Here is a 24,277-nt window from a genome sequence, read left to right on the forward strand (position 1 = left end):
TGGGCTGTTTAGGTGATATTTCCATTTACTGCACTATATCATTTAAGGGAAGAAATATCAGAGTGCGTTGAGTTCCCATCCCCAGATTTCCATCCTTACCTCTGTCTGTATCGAAAGACATCCCGCCCTGACCGTGACATGTCGTGACACACATCAGCTAGGGCGGCAGCTGCTCCCTGGGCCACAGCAGTGGCACAGTGTGGCTGGTGACTCTGCAGAGGGGCTCTGGCGTCCTGTCCTTGGTTCACTGTCCTGCTGGAGCCCGGTTTGAAATGAGCTGCCAAGGCCAGGACCAGCCTCATGATAGACTTCAGGTTGCCTTCCACGATATCTGAGGATCAGAACAGACCGAGAGGTCCTGAGAGAGAGGCAGAGAGCTGAGGACTCATTCAGTTACTACGTATTTGCTAGTGAGCAGGTAAGCGAGGCAATCAAGCTCTCTGTGTTCAACAGGGAGACAGAGTATTTGAAAGCAATTACAATAAAGGACAATAACGTATGAGAGAAGTACAGGCTTCTCTGGGAGCTCAGAGTAGAAGCATCTTGTCTAGTCTAGAGGGCTCTGGGAGCGACTCCCAGAGGAAGTGAGTTCTAAACTGAGACGGGACTGACCAATAACGGTTTATCAGATGAGGGAAGGGAAGGAAAGAGTATTCCAAGAAGAGGGAACAGCAGGCATGAAGGTCTAGAGGTGAGACAGCACGACACACCCGAACTGCGCCATCCAGTATGGGAGACACTAGCCACATGTGGCTACTGAGCACTTAATACCTATTAAGGTAGCTGTAGTCTGAACTGAAATGTGCTAGTACTAACCTAGCACACACACAAAAAACAGAATGAAATAAATCTCATGAGACTTAGTACAAAAAATAGAATGTAAAATGTCTCATTAATAGTTTTTTACATTGATTGTATGTTGAGCTGATAATATTTTGGATATGTTGGGTTAAGTAAAATATATTATTAAAATTATTTTCAACCATTTCTTTTTCTTTTTTTTTTAACCGTGGCTATTAGACACATTCAAGTCATGTATGAGACTCACGTTATATTTCTATGGCACACGCTGTGGAAGAGGAACAGAAAGCAGTTCAGCATAGCCAGAGCTCAGAGTTCAGGGGGAGAGGGTGAAAGATGGAGGAGGATGAACTGGAGGTCAGGTCAGGAAGGGCATGGTAAGACAGAGGAAGGACTCTGGATTTTCTCCTCAGGGCCCTCAGATGCGGAGGACTGGCATGAGCATATATATTCTTAGAAAGATCATTCTGGCTGCAGTGTGGAGAGCAGAGGGGAGGGGGACAGAAATGGATGCAGTGGGACTAATTAGGAAGCTGTTGAACTTCTCCAGGTAAAAGACAATGATGTCCTGAACGGCCGTGTTCCCTCAAAATAGCCGACTTTAATGGGCCAGATCCCCAAGCCCACTCCTCATGGGGACCAGATCTGAGATATTATGGCATTCTAAATTTTGTCCTAGAAAAAAAGAGAAATGCAGGCCGAAAAAAATATAATAGGTCTGGTTAACATAAGGAAATAGGTAAAAGTCTATTTTTTAGTTTCATAGTCTTCTAAAATATGCAAGGCTTCCAAAAGGATTGATTGATACCTTCTACCGGCCCTCTCAATGGTCAGTATCTGCACCGCCTGAATGAGCCCAACACAGAGAACACTAATAACACACGAAAGGAGGGCTCCCTCCTGCCCCCATTCTCATTAGAGCCACAGGCAATCAGGCCCAGAAACTGAAGCTGAAACAGAACCAGATTATAATCAGTTCTACAGAAGCAGTGAGAGGACCTGGGAGCCTGTGCTTTCTGAGGACACCTACACCATTTCTTCCCTGCAGCCTGGGCTCAAACTGGATTGAGAGGTGTCCTCTTCTGGCCATGTGGCTCAAAAAACATAATCTATCTTCATTTTTGATAACTTAACAAGACATTCTAAAATTAATATCACAATTTTATAATTTCTTTTCTGTTAATCTTCCTACACACACTCAAGCAAAACTTTACTCAGTTAAAATGAATAGAGAACTTCTATCCTCATCCAGGTTTCCAAAGCACTTGGATTTTGATAATCACTCTGTCCCAAGAGGATAACTTTCTTTATGGAAAAATGATATGAGGTCGTGGGCCTAATTCTACTCGAGTCTACTCGGAACCCTCAGCTACATAACAGATAGTTCTTCTGAGGGTGACAATCACCAGGTAAAGAAAGATGAGTGTACTCACCCACCATGGACAGGATGAAGCACTGACCTTTAGCTGAAGTCTGGTGCATACGAATCTTTTTGGAGGCTACAAACTGTAACACTTTCTCCACATTATTCTTCATCTCCTGCTGGTTACTGGGACTCAGCTGTACACCACTCAGCTTTTCTCCTGCTGTTAGGATAAAGAAAATATTTGAAGTTATGAGGAGCAGTACTATCACAGTTTCATAGTAGCCAGACACAGAGAAAGAGAATATTTGATGTAAACACTAAGATTATCTATAAATATGCAAGTGAGTTAGGCCTTGGTGTTTGTAATTTGGATGGGGAATAGGAAAATGAAAGCCTTTTGCAGGGCCTTCAAATTTTCATATTTATTCCCAGAGGCCTGTGAAATTGCTGTGCATACATTTTTTCACTCAACAAATATTCATTCAACAAATATTCATGAATATTCATTCAACAAATATTCATCACAATATTCACTGTGTGCCAGGCCCTGTTCTAAGCACCAGAGAAACAGCGATGACCAAGACTACGTCTTTCCTTCCATCATAGAGTTTATATTTGTAGGGATGACAGATGACCAAGGTAACAAATAAATCTTCAATATAATTTCAGGTAGTGATAAGTTCTATGAGGAAAGACAAAGAAGAGTGATCACGGTCTCTCTGATAACACATTTGGGCAGAGGCTTGAATAAAGTAAGAGAGGTTAAGATTTGCGGAGGAAGCATTCCAGGCTGAGAATCCACAGATCCCAACCCCAAGGTGGGAATGAGCTCAGCTTATCTGAGGAAGAGCAACAAGACCATAGGGCCGGAGTGGAGAGAGCAAGGAGTCGAGTCCTAGGGTAAGGTGGAGAGGTAAGCAAGGCCGGGCCATGTGGAGCTTTAGGGACCAGAGGAAAAGAGTAAAGACCTTGAATTTTATTCTATGTGTAATGGACAGCCAACAGAGGGTTTGAGGTAAGGGAGTTACATGATCTGATTTATGTTTTTAAAAGTTGACTCTGTGTGGACATAAATTATGTGAAGAAGAAATAGGGAGATTAGTTAGAAAGGAAGTGAAAACAATCGAGCAAGAGATAATGATGGTTTGGGAAGAAGCTGAGAGGTGAGAAGTCAGATACTGGGTACATTTTTTTTAAAATTTTTAATTAATTTATTAATTATTTTATAAAGTACCAATGTTTATATGGGTGATTACAGGGCACTGAGAGTAAGAAAAGGGACTCAGCACAAGGAAGAACAGGAGGTAATGCCAGGTGATAGCAGGCTGAGTCTGCTTCATGACAAGCCTCGAAGAGGCACAAAAGCTGTGTCCACTGGCTACTTGGGAGGTCTCCCCAGTGGGAGAAATGGCATCTTGCACCAGTTCGGGGAAGGGAGGGAAGAAGAGGGAATTTATCACCTGGATTTCTCCCACCTCCCATTAGTCAAATGTTACCCCAGGAGCACTAACTCTTCCACATTCCTGGGTTGCTAGTGGCTATCTGAGATACCAGATCCCATGTCCTGTGGGGTCATTCCATCCAAGTCTGGAAATGATGGGAGGAGACAAACTCTGGGTATGTGGCTGGTGAGTGCCAGAGAGAATCTGGTTTTGTACGTAAGATGTGTTCATGACAGTCCAACGCTGTTTTTCTTTTACTAGAAGAGGGAACCTGGCATAATGATCAAAGACCTTTCCCAAGGTCACATAGCTAGTAAGTGGTAAATTCAGGATTTGAACATAGTCTTGGCTCTGGAAACTGGCTCTGGAAACTGTCAAAGACCAAGACAAGGAAGTCGGGTTTAATGCAGCAGGCAAAGGAGAGTCGCTAAAGGGTTTCAAGCTGGGAATGACGTAAGATAAAGAGCTTTTTATAAAGCTCCCATCTCTACTTTGCTGCATCTTCCCATGTGGCTGAACTTGGCACAAAAGTAGGTGGCCCCAGAGATGTGAGGACATCCAAGACAGTTTTTGAGCTCTGACTAGATCCAGAGCTCACATGGGCTTCAACACTGCCTCATAATCTTTCTGTCTTCATCAAAGCCTACACCTGCCAAAGAGACTAGCTGGTCAGAGGCAGGCAGGATCTGGGCAGAAAGGTCAAAATGAGGGGAAGAGCAGATTGACCTAAAGACCAGGAGCAGGAGGACCAGCCATATGTCCACTGTCAGCCGGTGGGTCTGGGGATGTTGGCACCCGCGTATGAGTCCTTTGGTGTTGCCTGAGATGGTCAGATCTCATGAATTGCCGGCTGCACTGGTCACAGTTATGTGGTCGGTATTTGGTGTGTATCCGAGTATGTCTTCCAAGTTCATCAGATCGGAAGAAGGACCAAGTACAGGCTTCCCACATGCATTTACAGGGCCTTTCACCTGTGTGTTTGCGTTGGTGACTCACGAGGTGGGAGCCCTTAGTATAAGCTTTTTCACAGTTCTCTCAGTCGCAGCGGTAAGGCCTTGAAGCTGGGGATCTCCTCCTGGGAGCCCTTTCCTGGGCCCCGGAATACTGCTCTGCTCTCCGTGGAGCAGGTAAAGACTACTTAGGTAGGAAGGGGTCTTCCTGGGAGACCGGCTGGCTCACAAAAGAGCCCTAGGATTCCAAAGCCAGCAATAATGGGATCCAGCTGGGGGCATCCCTAAGTTGTGGGGTTTCTAGACTGCAACATCTGAGCCAAAGAGGGGAGCACTGCCTGGGCCTCAGTGGAAGGCACGGTTGTATACAATAATGTTTTACGTGTTAAAGGGTCTCTGTTAGAAGTTACTGTTGGGAGGCCAGAATAAGGCATTGTTCGCATTCTGATGCGGGACATCATTGGGATTCCACTGGCAGGTGAGACTGGCGGCCCATTGGGGGGCATCCTTAGATTCCCACCAAAGGTCATGGCCCCTGGAATACTGGGCTCTCCTAAGGGCATTGCTTGGGGCCCCTGGAAAATCATCATTCCTGGCTGGGAAGGAGACATTCCCTGAGTAAATCATCTGGGAAGGAATGAAAGTCACTTGGGGGCTCACACCGTGGTCAGGCAGCAACATACTGAACTGTGGTCCCATTTCACTGGCATTCTGCCTGGGTGCCTCAGCAGAGACCAAGGGGATCCTCTCCAGCTCTGTGCACTGAGGGACACATTGAAAACCTGATGGGCCATGGTTCCAAGAGGTGTGCACCCCACTGCTTCCAGGAGATGAAGACACGTCCAAGATGGACATTGACTTCTCAGTCTCCTCTGTGAACTGGTGCAGATCCACATGCCACCGGCTCAGGCCCTTGGCTCCCTGCTCCATCTTAACCCGGGATCGGTTGCACATCGAGACTACGCAAGGGTCCAGACCCACACCTGAGCAAAGCTCCTGGGAACATTTTTAATATAAAGCACACAGCACATGTGAAGGACTGGATATGATATATGAGGAAAAGAGAATAATAAAAGACAACTTCTAAATGTTCTGCTTTAACAGCTGGGTGAATGGTACTGTGATGTGTTAGATGAAGAATCTCAGAGGATGGAGGGATCAGCGGGGAGAAGGAAAAGCTCTGATTATGACACATGAAGAGAGTTGCATTTTTTTCTTTTGGCTCAACCACAGATTGAACCCAGGCCCTCATCAGTGAAAGCGCTGAGTCCTAACCACTGGACCGCCAGGGAATTCCCGAGAGCTGCATTTTAGACATCCAAGCAGAGATGTTGAACAGTAAGTTGATATTCACGTCTAGAACTCAATGAAAAGCTTAGGGCTAAAGATACAAATTTGGGAAGAGCTCACTTAGGGACAGAGAATATACAAGGACTAAGGTCTAAGCCTCTAAGGAGAACTTCAACATTTAGAGGTCAGGAAGGAGGAGAAAGCCAGCAAAGCAAACAGGAGAGGCCAGTGAGGAAGGAGGAAAACTCGAAACCACAGGGTCCTGGAGACCAAGGGGAGAAGGTGTTTGGAGGACGAGGGAGTGATCCACTGTGTCAGGTTCTGCTAAGTTGAATACAGCGAAGACTGAGGCCCGGCCACTGGATTTGACAAGGCAGAGGTTGTGACCTTGAGGAGAGCAGTTTCGGGGGAGCAGTGGGACCAAAAGCCCAGTGAGGGCTGGCTAAAGAAAGAATGGGAAATAAGGCAGTGAATTCTGTGAATTTTTCTATATAGTCAAGTCACAACAGAATGCAGCATTTAAGAACCTGGGTTCGGGGAAAACAAGAATACATATTCATATTGCTTGTATATGCATAGAATATCTCTGGGGAAAAAAAGCAAGAAACTGCTAACACTGGTTGCCTCCAGAAAGAGCAGGTAGCTGGCAGGGGGACAGAGGTGGAAAAATGGCTTTCGACTTTATATCCTCTTGTGTTGTCTGGATTTTCTAATTGATTATATTTCCAGTATAATCTATTCAAATGAATGAAAAATTAAATGTTTAAAATGAGCTTTGGAATTAAAGCAGATCTAGGTTTGTATCTCTGCTTTGCCACTTACAGTTACGTGATGTTGTAAAGTTGCTTAACCTTTCTAAATCCTATAAAATGGGTGAAATAGTACTTACATCATATCCATATCATAAATCCATCAAAGTATCATGCTTAGCACGATGCTTGATATATACATATATATATATATATATATATATATATATATATATAAAGTACTCAATGAATTTACTTATTTTTATAAGTTCTCTTTTAAGTTTGTTTCCTGAAAGTGGGGCTATTATGTTTCTCAAAGGTTGATGATCAAATGAAATTAAATGATGGTGTTCAATAAATAGCAGCTGCTATTACTATTACCATGGTTATTATCACTATAAGTGAATATTCTAATGAATCCATGAGCTGTCTGAATGAGGTATTCATGGACAGGCTGCCTGTTGCAAACCTGACTTCTTACACACCACTTGCAAACCCCACATCCCTCAAAGACTCTAAGCAAGGTAAGCTGACTTACATGACAATGAACATCTGAGTACCTACTATGTGTCTGACACTTGGTTAGGGGTTGTAGAAACAGAAAAAATATTATACTGTACTTGCTCTTAAAGAGCTCAGTCTATACAGGAGAAATAGTAAATAATTACCTTTTGGTGAGAGAAATAATAACAGAGCTACAGACAAATGCTATGGAAATAAGGTTATGATACCATCTAATAAGAATGACCGGCAACAACTCCGGGGCTTCAAGAAAACAAGGTCTCTTGGGAAGCATCATGGTAGTGAATACCGTAGAGGGGTCCTTTTGCTGCTAACACACCTTCTTTTTGCCTGGCTACCGCTTCCTTTTCCAGCCTCAGTCTAGACATCAAATCTTCTGGCAAGCCATCCCTCAACCCCTAAGACTGGGTTGGGTGTCCCCCATGTGCTCCTATCTGTACTTGCCCCATCAGAATACTAAGTACATTAATGGAAGTGACTTCACTTTCCAGTCTTTCCAAATAGATTGGGAGACTCTTGAGAGCCTAGACTGTGCTCATCATAATATTCCCAAAGCTTAACACGACACCTGGAACACAGTGTTTATTGACAATAAATAAATAAAGTAACCTTGGGCGAGTATCTTAAGTCTTCTCTACTTCCATTTCCATTTATTTTATTCATTTATTTAAAAAAAATTTTTTGGCTGCAGTATGCAGGATCTTAGTTCCCCGACCAGGGATCGAACCTGTGCCTCGTGCAGTGGAAGCACAGACTCTTAACCACTGGACCACCAGGGAAGTCCCATTTCCATTTATTTTAAAGAAGAAGCAATCTGCTCTGAAGGGCATATGGAGGATAAAAGGGCCATGTTCTGGTTTACGCTAGCATTGGAGTCCAGGGCCAACTGACCTACAATCTCGATGAGATACGCCAGGATCACCCCATCCCGGAGATCCTGTCGCAGGTCCTTCACAGGCTTCACTGTTGGCCTCTTCTTCAGCTGTGCGTTCACCCAGGCCACATATGCCTGCAGCTGTTGCTGGAAAATGAAAGGTGGAAATAAGGGAAAAGTTGCATATTACTCTTATCCTCCACCCTGCACCCTCTAAGGCAGCATTTGAAATTGGGCAATCTATATCCAGAGGGAGGAGGAGAAGGTTTTAAGGAAAGAAAGAAAGATGGTCAGACATGGAGTATGTTCTAAAATTCTCTAGTGTTATGCTAGTCTCCAGGGATAAGCTAACCTCTGACTTGGGTGGCAGTGTGGACACAGGTACGCAGATGAATGTTTCAGTGACTATGACTCCTGCTTTCCTTGAGTTTTGCTCCGTTGACTAGGGATAAAGGCTGGGCCAGAACCACAGCCAGTTTTCAAGTGTAACCACTGCTGACAGCAACCCATTATGCTTCTCAGGAATAATCACTCATGTCCTGTATGCACAATGAACTGTGACACTCCTAAGAATTGATCTTGAGGAACCAGGAATCAACAGAAACCAAGCTCAGAAATGCCTCTCCCATAGCTGATTTCTTTACAATGTGACTTAACTGAACCCAATCCAAGGTTTATTCTCCTGAGCCTATAATCCTGGGATTGCTACGGAGTTAGTTTTAATCTATGCTTTATATTGTCAAAGAGGATCTAGTTACCTGAAACCTGCACAAAGAAAGAAAAAAAAAGGGTATGAGCAGTGTTCCTGAGGACTGGGGCTGCGGATGGAGGGAGCTTTCATTTATTTTCAGACAAAGCTATGGCCCAGTACCATCAGAAACCCGTCAGACTCAGGTTGGACACGTAACTCATCCCAACACTGAGACAACCTTACATATTCCATTTTAAACACAGCTTGCATTCAGGTGTTTATTCTGATTATCTGGTCTGAAGATGGGCACCAAATATCAAAATAGCACATGAACAATGTTTTAGTACAAGCAGCAGTTCTGTCTGATTTCTGTAGAAGCCCAAGATCCTGAACCTAAAAATTAAGTTCAAAGGCTAACAGTGTTAAACTATAATTTGGTTAAAGTACAGTTGATTTCTAAGCCCCAAGTACTTCCTTAATGAAATGTTGTTGGAAATTACTCACTGGCTGCTTCCTGGGCTTAAATGAAATCTTCACTGTTTTCTTTCTCTATGTCGATTTGTGGGAATAAATAAAGTCCTTTGGAAGGTAGTGCTGAGGCAATAATCTATCAGCTATGGACAAACTATAGGAAGTGCAATGATCAGCAGGAGGTGGGGGGAGGAATCTGATATTTACAGAGTACCTACCATGAACAAAACACTATTTAATTTAATTTAGTTTATTTATTTATTTATTTTTGCGGTACGCGGGCCTCTCACCGCTGTGGCCTCTCCCGTTGCGGAGCACAGGCTCCGGACGCGCAGGCCCAGCGGCCATGGCTCATGGGCCCAGCTGCTCCGTGGCATGTGGGATCCTCCTGGACCGGGGCACGAACCCGTGTCCCCTGCATCGGCAGGTGGACTCTCAACCACTGCGCCACCAGGGAAGCCCTAAACACTATTTTTGAGGTTTTATATATGGTTTTTTAAAATAAATTTACTTATTTATTTATTTGATTTTTGGCTGCGTTGAGTCTTCATTGCTGCACCTGGGCTTTCTCTAGTTGCGGTGGGCGCGGGCTTCTCATTGCGGTGGCTTCTCCTGTTGCAGAGCACAGGCTCTAGGCGCTCGGGCTTCAGTAGTTGCAGCACATGGGCTCAGAAGTCGTGGCTCGTGGGCTCTAGAGCGCAGGCTCAGTAGTTGTGGTGCACGGGCTTAGCTGCTCTGCGGCATGTGGGATATTCCCAGACCAGGGCTTGAACCCGTGTCCCCTGCATTGGCAAGTGGATTCTCAACCACTGCACCACCAGGGAAGCCCCTATATATGTTTTAATGAGTTAATAATGTACCTGGAAAACAGCCTGCCACACAGTTGATGCTTACTAAATGGTCATTATTATTTTCATTATCATTACCTAATTCAGTTCTCACAAAAGCACTGAAGGGTCGGTATCATCTCCATTCTATGGATGAGGTTCAGAGAAATTATGCAACTTCTCTAATGTCCCCATAGCTAGGACCTGGCAGACCTGGTAAGGAAACACAGTAAAGGTGGTCCAAGCATTTACCAAGGGCCTCTTGCTATTCAACTCACTCTGCAGAATAGAGGCGGCTGCACCTTCTGCCTTAACATGGGCCAGACTCCTGTCCAGGTCTGCTCCCACTGTACAGCCCAAACACTGTGAGGCAGGCCAGGCAAAGGGCACTTCCATAGCAAACCACTCTGCTCCGGGCCAGAAAGGCATTATGGGTAACAGCTGGGTCAGATTACCAGGCTTATGTACAACTCGCTGTATCAAATCTCACCCCCGACCCACCCTCCACGCATTCCTGCTTAAAATCCTTCACTGGCTTCTCATTATCCTCAAGATAAAACCCAATCTCCTCAGCTGCATTTAAGTCTGTCATGTGCTGGCCCTTACCTCTTCTCCAGCTTCACTCACTCCCTTCCCCCACTTTTGCCCCCCATGTTTCAGTTCATCCAAACCATGTGCAGTGCCCCAAACACGTCATGTTTTCCAGCCACGCTACCTCCCGCTGCTTGCCATCTCCTCTTAAATCTCAGCTCAAGCATCACCTTTTCCAGGAGGCCTTCCCTGACCCTCCCACACACCTCAGACTCCGATCTCCTTGAGGACGTCCTGTGTCAAGCAATCAGTTCAACAAGTTGAGTGCAGGCACTGTTCTGCTATGGGGCTACAAAGAGTGTTATGCCTTCAAGAAGTCTGCAGGAAAAATACGAGAAGAGAGGGAGAGGAAGAGAAGCTTGCAGGCTGGTAGAGACAAGCACTATGACAGGGGTGTACAAGGTGCTAAGAGACTATTAGCCCAACCTGAAGCCCATGCTCGGCAGTGGAGGGGTTCCTGAAGGAGGAGAGGAGGCAGAGAGGACAGTGAGCTCACAAGGAGCTGAGGTCTGAACTACGCTCTATGCAGGAAGTTGTAAGAGTTCAAGATTGTTGGACACAGAGTAACAGGTGCTCAACAAATATCTGTTTGAATCAGTGAATCATTTGTCACATTTCATCAGGCCAAGACTTAAAATGATTGTAAAAGTTAATTATGCAAGGGAAGAGAAGAACAAGTATTTTTCATCAGGCCAGGACGATTTTACTTAAGTAACCATAGCCTTCTTTTGGCCAATGAATAAAAGTAAGTCGTCTCTGATGCAAAACTACTTTGAGGTTCCAAACAGTAATGTTCATGCACATTAATCACAGCTCTGGTCTTCCAATAAAGAGGATTCAACAGCATAATAATTGTCACCACTTTTCTGAACACCTACGCTGTGTCAAGAGCTATGCTAGGTCCTTAAACACATTTTCTCTAATGCTAATCTGCCAGGGATATATATGTATATATATATATATATATATATATATTTTTTTTTTTTTTTTTTTTTTGCGGTACGCGGGCCTCTCACTGTTGTGGCCTCTCCCCTTGCGGAGCACCGGCTCCAGACACACAGACTCAGCGGCCATGGCTCACGCGCCCAGCCGCTCCACGGCATGTGGGGTCTTCCCAGACCGGGGCATGAACCCGTGTCCCCTGCATCGGCAGGCGGACTCTCAACCACTGCGCCACCAGGGAAGCCCCTGCCAGGGATATTTTACTGTATCTATTTTGCTAACTGGAAACTGAGGCTCAAAAAAGGAGAAATAAATTATTCAAGGCCACCCAGATTGTAAACCATTTGAAATTCACCCTGACTCCCAAGCCAGTGCTCCTTCCACTCTACACTCTACCACACTGCCACCTAAATTAATGCATCGCGGAGGTTTAAATGACCTCACCAAAACTCTTAGAATGGAAGTCACTTCTTCCACCACATCCAATGTTTGAGTCTCTTGTGTAATAATCTACAGTAAGTAGTTTTCTACTAATCAAAGTGTGCTCCCTGGACCAGCAGCATCAGTATCACCCAGGAGCCTGTTAGAAATGCACTCCCATAAAACACTGTAAATCAACTATACTTCAAAACAACTATACTTCAAATAGAATAGAATAGAATAAAATAAAATAAAATAAGGGCTTCCCTGGTGGCACAGTGGTTAAGAATCCGCCTGCCAATGCAGGGGACACGGGTTCGAGCCCTGGTCCAGAAAGATCCCACATGCCATGGAGCAACTAAGCCAGTGAGCCACAACTACTGAGCCCACATGCCACAACTACTGAAGCCCTCGTGCCCAGAGTCCATGCTGCTCAGCAAGAGAAGCCACCACAATGAGAAGCCTGCGCACCACAATGAAGAGTAGCCCCCACTCACTGCAACTAGAGAAAGCCCACGCGCAGCAACGAAGTCCCAATACAGCCAAAAATAAATTAAAAAATAAAAATAAATAAAAATAAAATAAAATGGAGGGCTTCCCTGGCGGCGCAGTGGTTAAGAATCCGCCTGCCAATGCAGGAAACACGGGTTCGAGCCCTTGTCCAGGAAGATTCCACATGCCGCGGAGCAACTAAGCCCATGCGCCACAACTACTGAGCCTGTGCTCTAGAGCCCGCAAGCCACAACTACTGAGACCACATGCCACAGCTACTGAAGCCTGAGTGCCTAGAGCCTGTGCTCTGCAACAAGAGAAGCCACGACAATGAGAAACCTGTGCACTGCAACAAAGAGTAGCCCCCGCTCGCCACAACTAGAGAAAGACTGCGCGCAGCAACAAAGAGCCAATGCAACCAATGAATGAATTAATTAATTAATTAATTAATTAAAAAGAATAGTGGGACCCTTGAATTGGGTCCCAAATTTCTAATAAATAAATAAATAAATAAAATGGAAATGCAGACTCTCAAACAGTGCCCCAGCCCTAATGAATTAGAACCTGTATTTTTAAAAGAGTCCCCTCATCTTGTATTTTCTCTGTCCCAGCTCTGTAATCAGCTATTTCTCAAAAGAAAACAATTCTGGCTCCTTTTATTGGAGAACAGTTTTTAGAATCCAAACTTTGGGCATGAGGTGTACTCATTCTACTTGGGTGACATTCTGGGCCCTCTCGGTAGTAGAGTAGGAAATATGTGTATGTATACACACATACACACATATCTGTATCTACTTATCTTGACAGACAGATGGAGAGACATACCATGAATTATCCTGATCCCGCCTCCAGCCCAACACCACAGGGTTCATCTCTCTTTTCCCTTTTCCTTATACGTAACTCCTTTCTCCCACAGTGAGAAATCTGACTCTATTCACAGTATATTTACCAACATTTCTGCAGTCCTAGAAAACACATCAAATAGTTTGACTTGCTAATCCATACCTTGTGAAAAACAAATTTACTAACCAGAACACAATATTTGTATATAGTTCTTTTTGTCTTTGGCCTTACAGTGTACACTCAAAATACTGATTCCAAAGTGAAAAATGCTGATTCCAAAGTGACTTAGGTTAGTTCTTTTCTTTCCACCAACTTCAGTGTGGTTATGTTACTAACTGCAATATGGTTAGGTACATTTCTTACAATTTACGGTCCATTTTGGGTTCTCCTCACGTTTTGGTGGATTTTAATTATTCATTTTTGGGGTAGGAGAAAGATTACCATGATTCTAAAAGTCAGAGCTATACAAAAACATATATTCAGAAGCATCACTCCTCCAACATTCTTTCTACTCCATTCCCTTTTCTCCATTCTTTCCACCCCATTCCTATCCTCCCCTGTAGGTAACCAATCGGATTCGTCCTATGTTACCTGGGGAAAAAAAGAGACGTATATTTTCTTTTTATTTATTTATTTATTTATTTATTTATGGCTGCATTGGGTCTTCGTTTCTGTGCGAGGGCTTTCTCTAGTTGTGGCAAGTGGGGGCCACTCCTCATCGAGGTGCGCGGGCCTCTCACTATCGCGGCCTCTCTTGTTGCGGAGCATAGGCTCCAGACGCGCAGGCTCAGTAACTGTGGCTCACAGGGCCAGCTGCTCCGTGGCATGTGGGATCTTCCCAGACCAGGGTTCGAACCCGTGTGTCCTGCATTGGCAGGCGGACTCTCAACCACTGCGCCACCAGGGAAGCCCCGACGTATATTTTCTTATTTCCCTTTTCTTCTTATGTGAAAAACAGCATAGTATTGATATTCTTTTTACACCTGCACTTTTCACTTCACTTCAATTAATATTCACTTAATATATTCTGGAAATCACCCCATAATGGTCTAGAGATCTTCCTTATTTTGCAGCTACATAGTACTCCATTATGTGGCTATACCATAATTTATTCAACCACTCTTCTACATATGGGCATTCAGGTTTTTTCCAACATTTTGCAATTAGAAATGCTGCAGCAATGAGTAACCTTATGCATGTGTATTTTCATGTTGATAGAGGTCTACCTTCAGGGTAGATTCAAAGAAGATTGCTGGGTAAAAAGGCACGTTAAGTAGATAGCTTTATTATATATTGCCAAAATCCCTGCCAAAAGCGTTGTATCCATTTGCATTCCCAACAGCAATGCATGACAGTTCATTTTCCCACAGCCTCGCCAACAGAACATGTCATACTTTTAAATTTTTGCCAATGTGATAGATAGGTGAGAAATTGTATCTCAGTGCTGTTTTAATCTTCATTTCTTTAGTTATGAGTTTGAACCTCCTTTGGTAGGTTTAAGAATTCATTTTAGGGGCTTCCCTGGTGGCGCAGTGATTGAGACTCCGCCTGCCGATGCAGGGGTCACGGGTTCGTGCCCCAGTCCGGGAAGATCCCACATGTCATGGAGCGGCTGGGCCCGTGAGCCATGGCCGCTGAGCCTGCGCGTCCGGAGCCTGTGCTCCGCAATGGGAGAGGCCCGCATACCGCAAAAAAAAAAAAAAAATCATTTTATATTCTTATCTTTTATATCTATTTTATATCTACATGAACTGTCTGCTCACATCTCTGTTCCATTTTTCTATCAAAGTTTTTGGTCCTTTGTGCCTCCATTTTTAAAAGTCCTTTATATATTAGGAATGTTACCTTTTTGTCTTTGACATATGTTGCAGAGATTTCCCAGTTTGTCAGTCATCTTTTGACTTGGTTTATGGTAGTTTTTTGGCCATGAAAAGGTTTTCATTTTTATATAATCAAATTTACTGATATTTTATTTTATTGCCTCTGAATTTTGAGTCACGGTCAGAAAGCCTTTCCCTACACTGAGGTGAAAGAATAATTCACCTCTGCCTTTTTCTAGTTCTCATATGGTTTCAAAATTGTTTACATTTAGATCCCTGATCCATTTGGAATGTATTCTTGTGTATGATATGAGATATAGATACAATTTATCTTTTTCAAATGGCTACCCAGTTGTTCCAGCACCATTTACTAAAAAGGTCACTCTTTACCCCAGGGATTTGAGATGCCACCTTTACCATATATTAAATTTCCATAGTTTGGGTCTATTTCTGGACTTTGTGTTCTATATCACTTGTATATTTGTTTATTCATGCACCAGTACCAAAATGTTTTATTTGTAGAGGCTTTATAGTATATTTTAATATCTGGTACAACTAGTCCCTCCCCCTTGAAATTTTTCTCTTTTTAATGTTTTCTTGTCTATTCTTGCAAATTTATTTCCCCATACGAACTTCCGTAAAGGCTGTCAGACTTTGTATTGGGATCATATTAAATGTATAAATTGACATAGGCAGAACCGTTCCCTTTATGATGTTGAATCACCCTATTCAAGAATAGGGGGTGTCTTTCCATTGGTTCACACGTGTCTTTCAGGAGTGTCTTAAAGTTGTCCTCTTGGAGGTTTTATACATTTCCTATTAAGTTCATTTCTAAGTACTCAGTTCTTCTCTATTGTGATTATAAATGTGGTTTTCTCTACCATTGCTTTCTGTAATTGGTTACTCTTTGTGTATGTGACAGCTGTAGGTTACTTTTATATCCTGTTACCTTATCTTCTATTGTTTGAGTTTTATCAATAATTCTCAATGATTTCCAGGATTACTGTCATATCATCTACAAAAAGAAATAGTTTTACCTCTTTACTAAGCCTTCTGCCTCTAAGCAATTTCTAAATACCCCTGGTACAATGTTGACCAGTAGTGGAGATAGTGGGCATCCTTCCCTGTTTCTCGACTTAGAGAAAATACTTGTAGTGTTTCCCAATTTAGAAAGTGACTGGTTTTTAGGAATAAGGTATGTGTACATACATACATATATATATATATATATATATATATAATCATGTTAAGAGAGAATCCATCAAGTTTTTTTTTTTTTTACTTCTTTGGGGTTTTGTTTGTTTATTTATTTTTGGCTGTGTTGGGTCTATGTCGCTGCGCACGGGCTTTCTCTAGTTGCTGCAAGCAGGGGCTCCTCTTCATTGTGGTGCACAAGCTTCTCATTGCAGTGTACGAGCTTCTAGCTTCTTGTTGCGGAGCACGGGCTCTAGGTGCATGGGCTTCAGTAGTTGTGGCATGTGGGCTCAGTAGTTGTGGCATGTGGGCTCAGTAGTTCTGGCTCGCAGGCTCTAGAGCACAGGCCCTGTAGTTGTGGTGCACGGGCTCTAGAGCACAGGCCCTGTAGTTGTGGTGCACGGGCTCTAGAGCACACGCTCAGTAGTTGTGGTGCACGGGCTTAGTTGCTCCGCAGCACGTGGGACCTTCCCAGACCAGAGCTGGAACTCACGTCCCCTGCACTGGCAGGTGGATTCTTAACCACTGCGCCACCAGGGAAGTCCCTACATTTTTGTTTTATTTTTATCACACACTATAAAATACAGGGCATGCTACACAATACACTGCATAACCTTCTAGCGGACGTAGACGAGCATAACTGAGTTATTTTTCATCCATCAGGAAAATGCTTCCTTAATCAATGTTCTCCAAACTCTTTAACACATAGTAACGATTAACTCCAGAGATGCACCTAGCTCTTTGCATCAAGTTCTACTGATATGAATAATGGGAAACTATTTTTTCCTTGCCCCTGTTAGTGAACCTGTGGATGCGTGCAGTGGCCTTTTGCAGGTTGAACAAGCACGTGGTCACGATGGCGATCCCAGAGTGAATCTCGAACCACATCTCGCTGCCGTTACCAAGCAAGTCTTATTTTCTTGAGTGGTTTTATAAGGAACGGATGTTAAATTTTGAGGAAAGTTTTGTCAGCATTTATGGAGATAATTCTATGATTATTTTTCCTGAGATCTAATATGGTATATGTGGATTTCCTAATAATAAACCTACCTTGCATTCCTGGAGTTAATCCTACTTGATCATAATAATTACATTTTTAGTGTGGTGTTGGATTTTGTTGGCTAATAAAATATTTACTAGTGCTATATTAGTACTATATTTGTTGTAGTTTTTCATGGGTATTCACAAGTAATATTAGTCTGTAGTTTTCTGTTCTGCACTACCATGTAGATATATTCATAAAATGAAGCAGAAAGTTTCTCCTTATTGTCAATCCTCTGACATCATCTGTAGAACACTGGGACTGTCTGATGAGTGGAGGTTTGGTAGAATTCCCCTGTGAAATAATCTCTGCCTGGTACTTGTTTTGAGGAATAGTTCCTTATTAAGGTTCTCTATTTCATCTACAGAAATTGGTCTGTTTAAATATTCCATTTCTATCCATTTTAGTAATCAGAATTTCCCTCAGAAATGATCAACTTCACCAAAGTTTTAAAATTTATTTGTACAGACCTGCAAAGACTGTTACAGTTTTTTCTGTTTCAAGGATTACTTCTCCACTCTCATTTCTTATTTTGTATATTTGTGCTTTCTTCTTTTTTCTTCCTCATCATGTTTATTTTCTTCTTCATCATCCTATTTACAAATGGTTTCAAGAATTGTTGCTATTCTGGCCTAAATCCCTCTAAAACCATAATATCTAGAACAAAACACAATACTCTGGCTATAAAATCAGACAAGATATTTCACGTTCTTTTCTCCTTCTCTTCCCCTTCCTCCTCCTCCTCTTCTTCTCCTTCTTTTTTTTGTTACCGCCTCACATAGTTGAGTCAGTGCTATCAACCAAACCCCTAAAAATGTTTAACACATTCTGCTGTGAAGCCAGTCTCCTCTATTTCCATTCTTGTATAACTGGTCTTCTTGACACATATTTACCTCTAACAAATTTCAGCTGGTTAGATCCCATCTCACAAGATCCTTCCAGACCCTGTCATTTCATGTATTCATTTATTCACATCAACCAGCATCGCCAGGCATTGTGCCAGGCCCACTGATTACAGGCATATAAATAACTCTAATACAAAATGATTACTGCAACAATGGAGAAGTGTTAAAAAAAAACGCTATATATGCACAGAAGGAGCAACAGGTTGGAAGGATGAGGCTATCAGGGAAAGATCAAGAGGAAAGAAGACATTTGTCTGCTTCTTTAAGGATATTTGCCAATTGGAGAAGAGTAGAAGGGTATCCTAGTGAGCAGTAATAAAAAAAAAAAAAGGAAAGAAAAGAAAAAGAAAGGAAGAGCCTGAAGGCATATGGTATCTTGGAGGAATAGCCAGTTAACAAATCAGTGTGTGGGCAGAGCTGTAAGTGGCAGGCAATGATTTTGGAGAAATAGGTCAGCACAAGACCTACCAGAACTTAGACTTAAAGCCTAGAGAGCTTCCGCAGGAAAGCATGGAGTTTGGGAACAGGAGAGTGAAACGGTGAGACATGTATCTTAGAAAGGTCACTCTGGACACAGCAGAACATGGGACAGAAAGAGCAGCATCCAGGCAATAATTCAAGCGAGAGAAGATGAAGGCCTAAACCGAAGCAGTACAGTTAGAAAAGGACAAATTACAGAATTAAGTCAGAGATGACTGACAGGAGGTAGGCAGTGACGAAAAGAGAGAGTCCAAAAAGTCACACCTGAATGGATGGTGATGCTTTAATTGAGATAGAGAATACATGAAGAGCAAGTATTGGGGAAAAGTAAACAGTTCAGTTTTGAACAAGAGTCTGAGCCATTTGCAAAACATCAGGGTAGAGATGTTCCACGGCCAGCTGGCAAAATACAGGTCTAGAGCACAGGACATGGGCGTGGGGTGGGAGAGAGATGTTTGAGAGCATCTGTGTGTGACAGACATAGCCATAGGTGCAAATGGGATAATAACACCATCTACTGAGCACTTACTACATGCCAGGTACTGTGCTAGGTACTAAACCAACATCTTTTCATATAAATATATGTGTGTGTGTGTATATATATATGTATACAGTTGACCCTTGAACAACATGGGTTTGAACAGTGTGCATCCAATTATAAAGACATTTTTCTTTTTTTTAAACCTTTTTATTTTTTTTTTATTGCAGTATAATTGATTTACTTTTTTTTTTTTTCCGCTGTGCTGCGTGGCTTGTGGGATCCCAGTTTCCCAACCAGGGATCGAAGTTGGGTCCTCAGCAGCAAAAGCACAGAGTCTCAACCACTGGACTGCCAGGGAATTCCCAACACAGATTTTTTTCAAGAGTAAATACGACAGTACTATAATGTCTGCGGCTAGTTAATGCAGATGTGGAGGGACTGTGGGCCTCCAAAGGGCTGACTATAAGTTATATGCGGTTTTCCCACTATGCGGAGGGTTGGCGCCCCTAACCCCCGTGTTGTTCAAGGGTCAAATATGTAAATATTTATCCCCCCCTTCACATTGATTAGAGATGTGGAACTACTATTACCATATTACAGATGTGGAAACCACGGTTCAGAGCAACAAAAAACCCAGGGTCACAGGGCTGGTAAGTGGTAGAACAAGGATCTCAACCCAGTGCTGACTCCAAATCCTGGGATCTACAACACCCCCAAAAGTGAGGTGAACCATAAGAAGTTATTTTGGCAGGAAAGGGCGTGGAGAGAGAGGGCACTGAGGGAAAGAAGAGAATGAAAATGCCCTGAGTGCCCATCGTTGTCAGCCACCGAATGAAGCTCTTTGTATGCATTATCTCCTTTAATCATCATATCCAGTCATTAAAATCGATATTATTAGTCCCCTTTTTCATATGGGAAACACTGCTCAAGATCATAGTGCTGATAAGTGGTGCAAATGGAATCTGAATCCACTCCATCTTACTCCAAAGAATGTAGTATTTCTACTATAGCAAAGAAAGCATACAATGAGAGAAAAGGAGGGAATGCTCAGGTCAGAGGCTGGGGTATATCCATATCAAAGGGGCAAGTGAAGTGAGCAGCAAAAACAATTCTTTTAGGGAGTGCCCTGGTGGCCTAGTGGTTACGATTCTGGGCTTTCACTGCAGGGGATCGGGTTCAATCCCTGGCTGGGGAACTGAGATCCTGAAAGCCTCGCAGCGTGGCCAAAGAAAAAAATTTATTTTAGAACATGCAATCAGAGGGACAGAAGAAGAATCAAGAGAAAGTGTTATGTGGGAATCCAGGACCAGAGAATGCTAAGACGGGGGGTCAAGAAGGTCAAATGTTATAGAAAAGTCAGGCTGAGGACTGGAAAACCCATTTCATTTACATTTAAGAGGCTTTGGTGACCTTTGTGAGAACTGCTACCATGCACGGTGGGGTGAAAAGTCAGATGGCGGTGAACTGAGAAGACCTCAGGAAGGAGGAAACCAAATGGTGAGCGGAGGAGAGAGGGTATTTGCTGGAGAGGAAGCTGGGAAGGAATGAGGGGTGTTTAGGATGAGAGGACATTTGCAGGCTGAGATGAGGGGTTAGTGAAGCAGAAACAGATACAAGGGGAGGAGCACGAATGAGGAGGGAAGAGGGCCGCTTCCTCTGATGGTGATGAGAGGCAGGAGTGGGTACCTCTGTGGGGAGACGGGGAGGTGGGGAAGACGGCAGCTGAAGGAGCTCAAATCCAAATGCCCCTCTATCCATTATAAAGTAGGCAGGTCTACCTGTTGAGAGTGAAAGGGACAGGGAGAGTGACGGAGGCTTCAGGAAAGGGACCCTGTGGGAAGCTGGGAAGAGCTAAAGATTTCCTGGCAGCACCAAGGACTCAGCTGGGGCTGGAGATCATAATTTTGTAACTGAATCAATCCGCAAGGTTCTGTGTTTCCTCTAGAAGTGCTAAGCAGGCCTGGGCCCTGAGTGGAGGAAACCAGACATAGGCTAATATAGGACCAGAAATGGTCAGAGGAGAGGCAGAGATCGCTAAGGCAAAGGAAGTGAGGATGGTGATGAGAGTGTATTTGAAGGGATTGATCGTGGAATCTGCACCTGGGAGAAGAAACTAAATGAAGGCTGATAAACTGAGAAGATGGAGAAGAGTAAGGAGAAGAGAACTTGATGCGATTGAAAATAAGCTTCATGGGAATGGAGGAGTGTGGAAAGTGGGGCTTTGAGCACCGAGTGGAGTTTCAGAGTTCACGATTTCAGGGGTAGGGCAATTCTGTGGAATAAGATGCAGGATGTGGCCTCACTACGTGGCCTTAGTGAAGTGGCAAAGAGGGGGAAAAATCATTGCAGTGGGGACAGTCAAGGAATTGCAAGGCTGGAACTGTCTTCATCATGGATCCTGAAGTCACTCCAGGAGAGTGGTAGATGGTTAAATCCTGAGGATATTTACTACTCTGCCCAGAGTCATGTGATTTTAAAAACTGAGAAGCATGTCTTCAGTGCAATCATGGATAAAAAATTTTAGTTGAAGAAAGGCCTTTGTCATGTCACTACTATGTCTGCATGTTGATCTGTTAAGTGGCATCTAACAAAGAGATCAGAGATTCATGCCTGAGTGGGACTATTCTTGTCCACAGCTTAAGGGTCACATTGACTTCAGGTCTCGGCCTCTCACTTTTTTTTTTTTTTTTTTTGCAGTACGCGGGCCTCTCACTGCTGCGGCCCCTCTTGTTGCAGAGCACAGGCTCCGGACGCGCAGGCCCAGCGGCCACGGCCCACGTGCCCAGACGCCCCGCGGCACGCGGGATCCCCCCGGACCGGGGCAGGAACCTGCGTCCCCTGCATCAGCAGGCGGACTCTCAACCACTGCGCCACCAGGGAAGTCCACGGCCTCTCGCTTTAAATCTAACTTGGGAGCCAACCACTAAACCGAGCCTCAGTTTGTCTCCTCTTTGACTTGAAGATTCCTGTACTTCTCACCTAGGGGGCAGGCAAGACCTAGTTCTTGTTATAAATGCCTGCTGCTGGCTCTGAAAAAAATTGATTGGAAGGACAAAGTAGACACTTATGAGGACCAACCACACCACCCACTTTCCTTCCCCACAAAGATGTTTATCTTAAAAGAGGCCTGGGGTGCAAGCCCAGGCCCTGAGTAGCTCTGCTGCTAGGTTTTACAGCTGACTACAGCTGCTCCTGCAGCAGATGAAATAACATGTGCTTTATGTAAGAGGCTGTTACCCTCTGGGGTGTTGGACTAGTAGTTTTATTTTTATTTTCCTCCTCCTCCTTTTTGCTTCATAATCTTTTCAAATTATAACTTCTATGAAATCCAGATATGTAGAATAGGGAAAAGCAGAGCTTCTCTGTTAGGGCTGGGGTGGGAATCCACAGGTCAGTTCACTTACTTTCTTTTTCTCTACCTCCACCCACCCCCCACCCAGACCCCCAGACATCTGAAATAACTCCTTAGGGTTTCTTTCAGCAGCTGGGAAAAAAGCACTGCATTTTGTTTCCTTCTAGCACTGTCATTTTGTAAGTCTATTATTCAGTGAAGACAAGATGCAACAGGTTCCAAAATATGAAAGTATCTTGGTTATTAAGAAATATATCTTGAACATGCCCCCAGTTCTTGATCTGTTTCCAACAGCAGCTGGAGAAGCACAGTAGGACCACAGTCAGGTTCAAATCAGGCCCCTGGGGGTGTTGTAGCTCACAGCTCTTGGGGTAGCTGCCCAGCTCACAATAATTCCCTTCTCTAGAAACATGCCCCCTCTGCAAAAAGAGTGGTGGGCCCCAGGACCAGCTGGTATCATGTAACCCCATCTACTGGCCACAGGTGACTGGTCTAGCTGAGTTGATTGGTCAAATCCAGCCAATCCCTGGAATTTTTTGATCTGGCATTTAGGAATAGAATCAGTTTTCTCTGTCTGTCTCTGACAAAGTTGTAAGATATAAAAGTTGGATGTTGCCATAAGCCATGTTGCCCACCTGGGAGAAAAGTCATTTGTAGTGAGAAGGAACAGAACTACCCACAGAAAGAACCAGAGATAAAAGACAGAGAGCAGAGGGAGAGATCCTGCCAGTGTTTTGAGTTCTTTATTTTCATTGTTTCTGGGACACAGCCCAATCCTTGCCCTTTCCATGGTTTAGGTTTTTTCAGCCTTTCCTTGGATTCCATGAGTCAGTAAATTCCACTTTCTATCTCTGCCATTTCAAGATGGGTTCTTGGCACTTTACAACCAAATTAATAAAGGAAACAAGACAATGAAACAGACAGTGTCAGTGGCAGCACAGAACTAATCTCAGTCCAGGATTAACATCTCTAATTTGTTCTGGGGAAGCTAGAAGGATGCCTGTGTAATCCAGAAGTCAAGAAAGACAGAGTTTTTATGACAATCTGAGTCAGGCCTCAGGGGGAGGAAAAGTAGACATAGCAATAGTCAAAAGTGTGTGAGCAGGATTTTGGGTTGATGAGACTGGACCACTAAAGCTGTGAGAGCAGTGGTAATACCAGGGGGCGGCTGGAGGTATCTCCATCAGCTTCCTCCAGGTCACTGCAAAACCGAACAAGAATATGAGATAAAACTCTTCCAGAATAGACAATTCTGTCCACATTCTTCCTTTGTGCAAGAAAGCTTTCTTGTCACCAAATGTAACTTTCTTTCTGTTTTTCTTTGGGACCTGAACTTCCTTCCAAACAAGTCTGTAAACCCAACCTCTGCTCTCAATCTACTCTAAGCCTCTAGGTCAAAGAGAATTCCTGCAGGGGACTTATGCCATTAGAGTTGCAAAAGCACTGACTGGGCTTCACCAGGGAAGTCTGTGATACCTAGTGTTCCCAGTGGAGAAACATCCAAGGAGTTGGCTTTATGGCTCCCTGCTGGCAAGCAAGGAAGACAAACACGAAAAGCATCAGGCTTTTGTGGTGTGCTGGAGAGAGTTCAGGAGGAGACCTGAATGGCTCAGGAAGGAAATCAGTTCTACAGTGAAACCAGATACCTGTTTAGAACTCTGAGACCCACCAGCTGCAGAAGATGAGATGGGGGTGGAGACATTGCTGAGAAACTGAGAGGAAGGCAGGAGGT

At 43.8% G+C, this 24,277-nt stretch overlaps 1 protein-coding gene and 1 pseudogene across 6 annotated transcripts in view; both read right to left on the reverse strand.

Moving 5' to 3' along the window:
* Positions 1-24,277, reverse strand: part of DIXDC1 (DIX domain containing 1) — a gene marked incomplete at its 3' end in the record, with an annotated part of 76,674 nt that overhangs the window by 36,823 nt on the left and 15,574 nt on the right. For all 5 annotated transcript variants that reach the window (XM_081240956.1, XM_081240955.1, XM_081240957.1 and 2 more), the window contains 3 exons: positions 8,012-8,141; positions 2,262-2,387; positions 100-331 (listed from right to left, as the gene is read on the reverse strand). In XM_081240956.1, the coding sequence (XP_081097082.1) occupies positions 100-331; positions 2,262-2,387; positions 8,012-8,141 (488 nt within the window). The remainder of the gene's footprint in view (positions 1-99; positions 332-2,261; positions 2,388-8,011; positions 8,142-24,277) is intronic.
* Positions 4,336-5,414, reverse strand: LOC308620709 (Krueppel-like factor 17; annotated as a pseudogene). Its single transcript has one exon. The product of its transcript is annotated as a Krueppel-like factor 17 (transcript).

The sequence above is a fragment of the Mesoplodon bidens genome (assembly GCF_964165515.1).
Source record: "Mesoplodon bidens genome assembly, chromosome: 7".
NCBI classification, from domain to species: Eukaryota; Metazoa; Chordata; class Mammalia; order Artiodactyla; family Ziphiidae; genus Mesoplodon; species Mesoplodon bidens.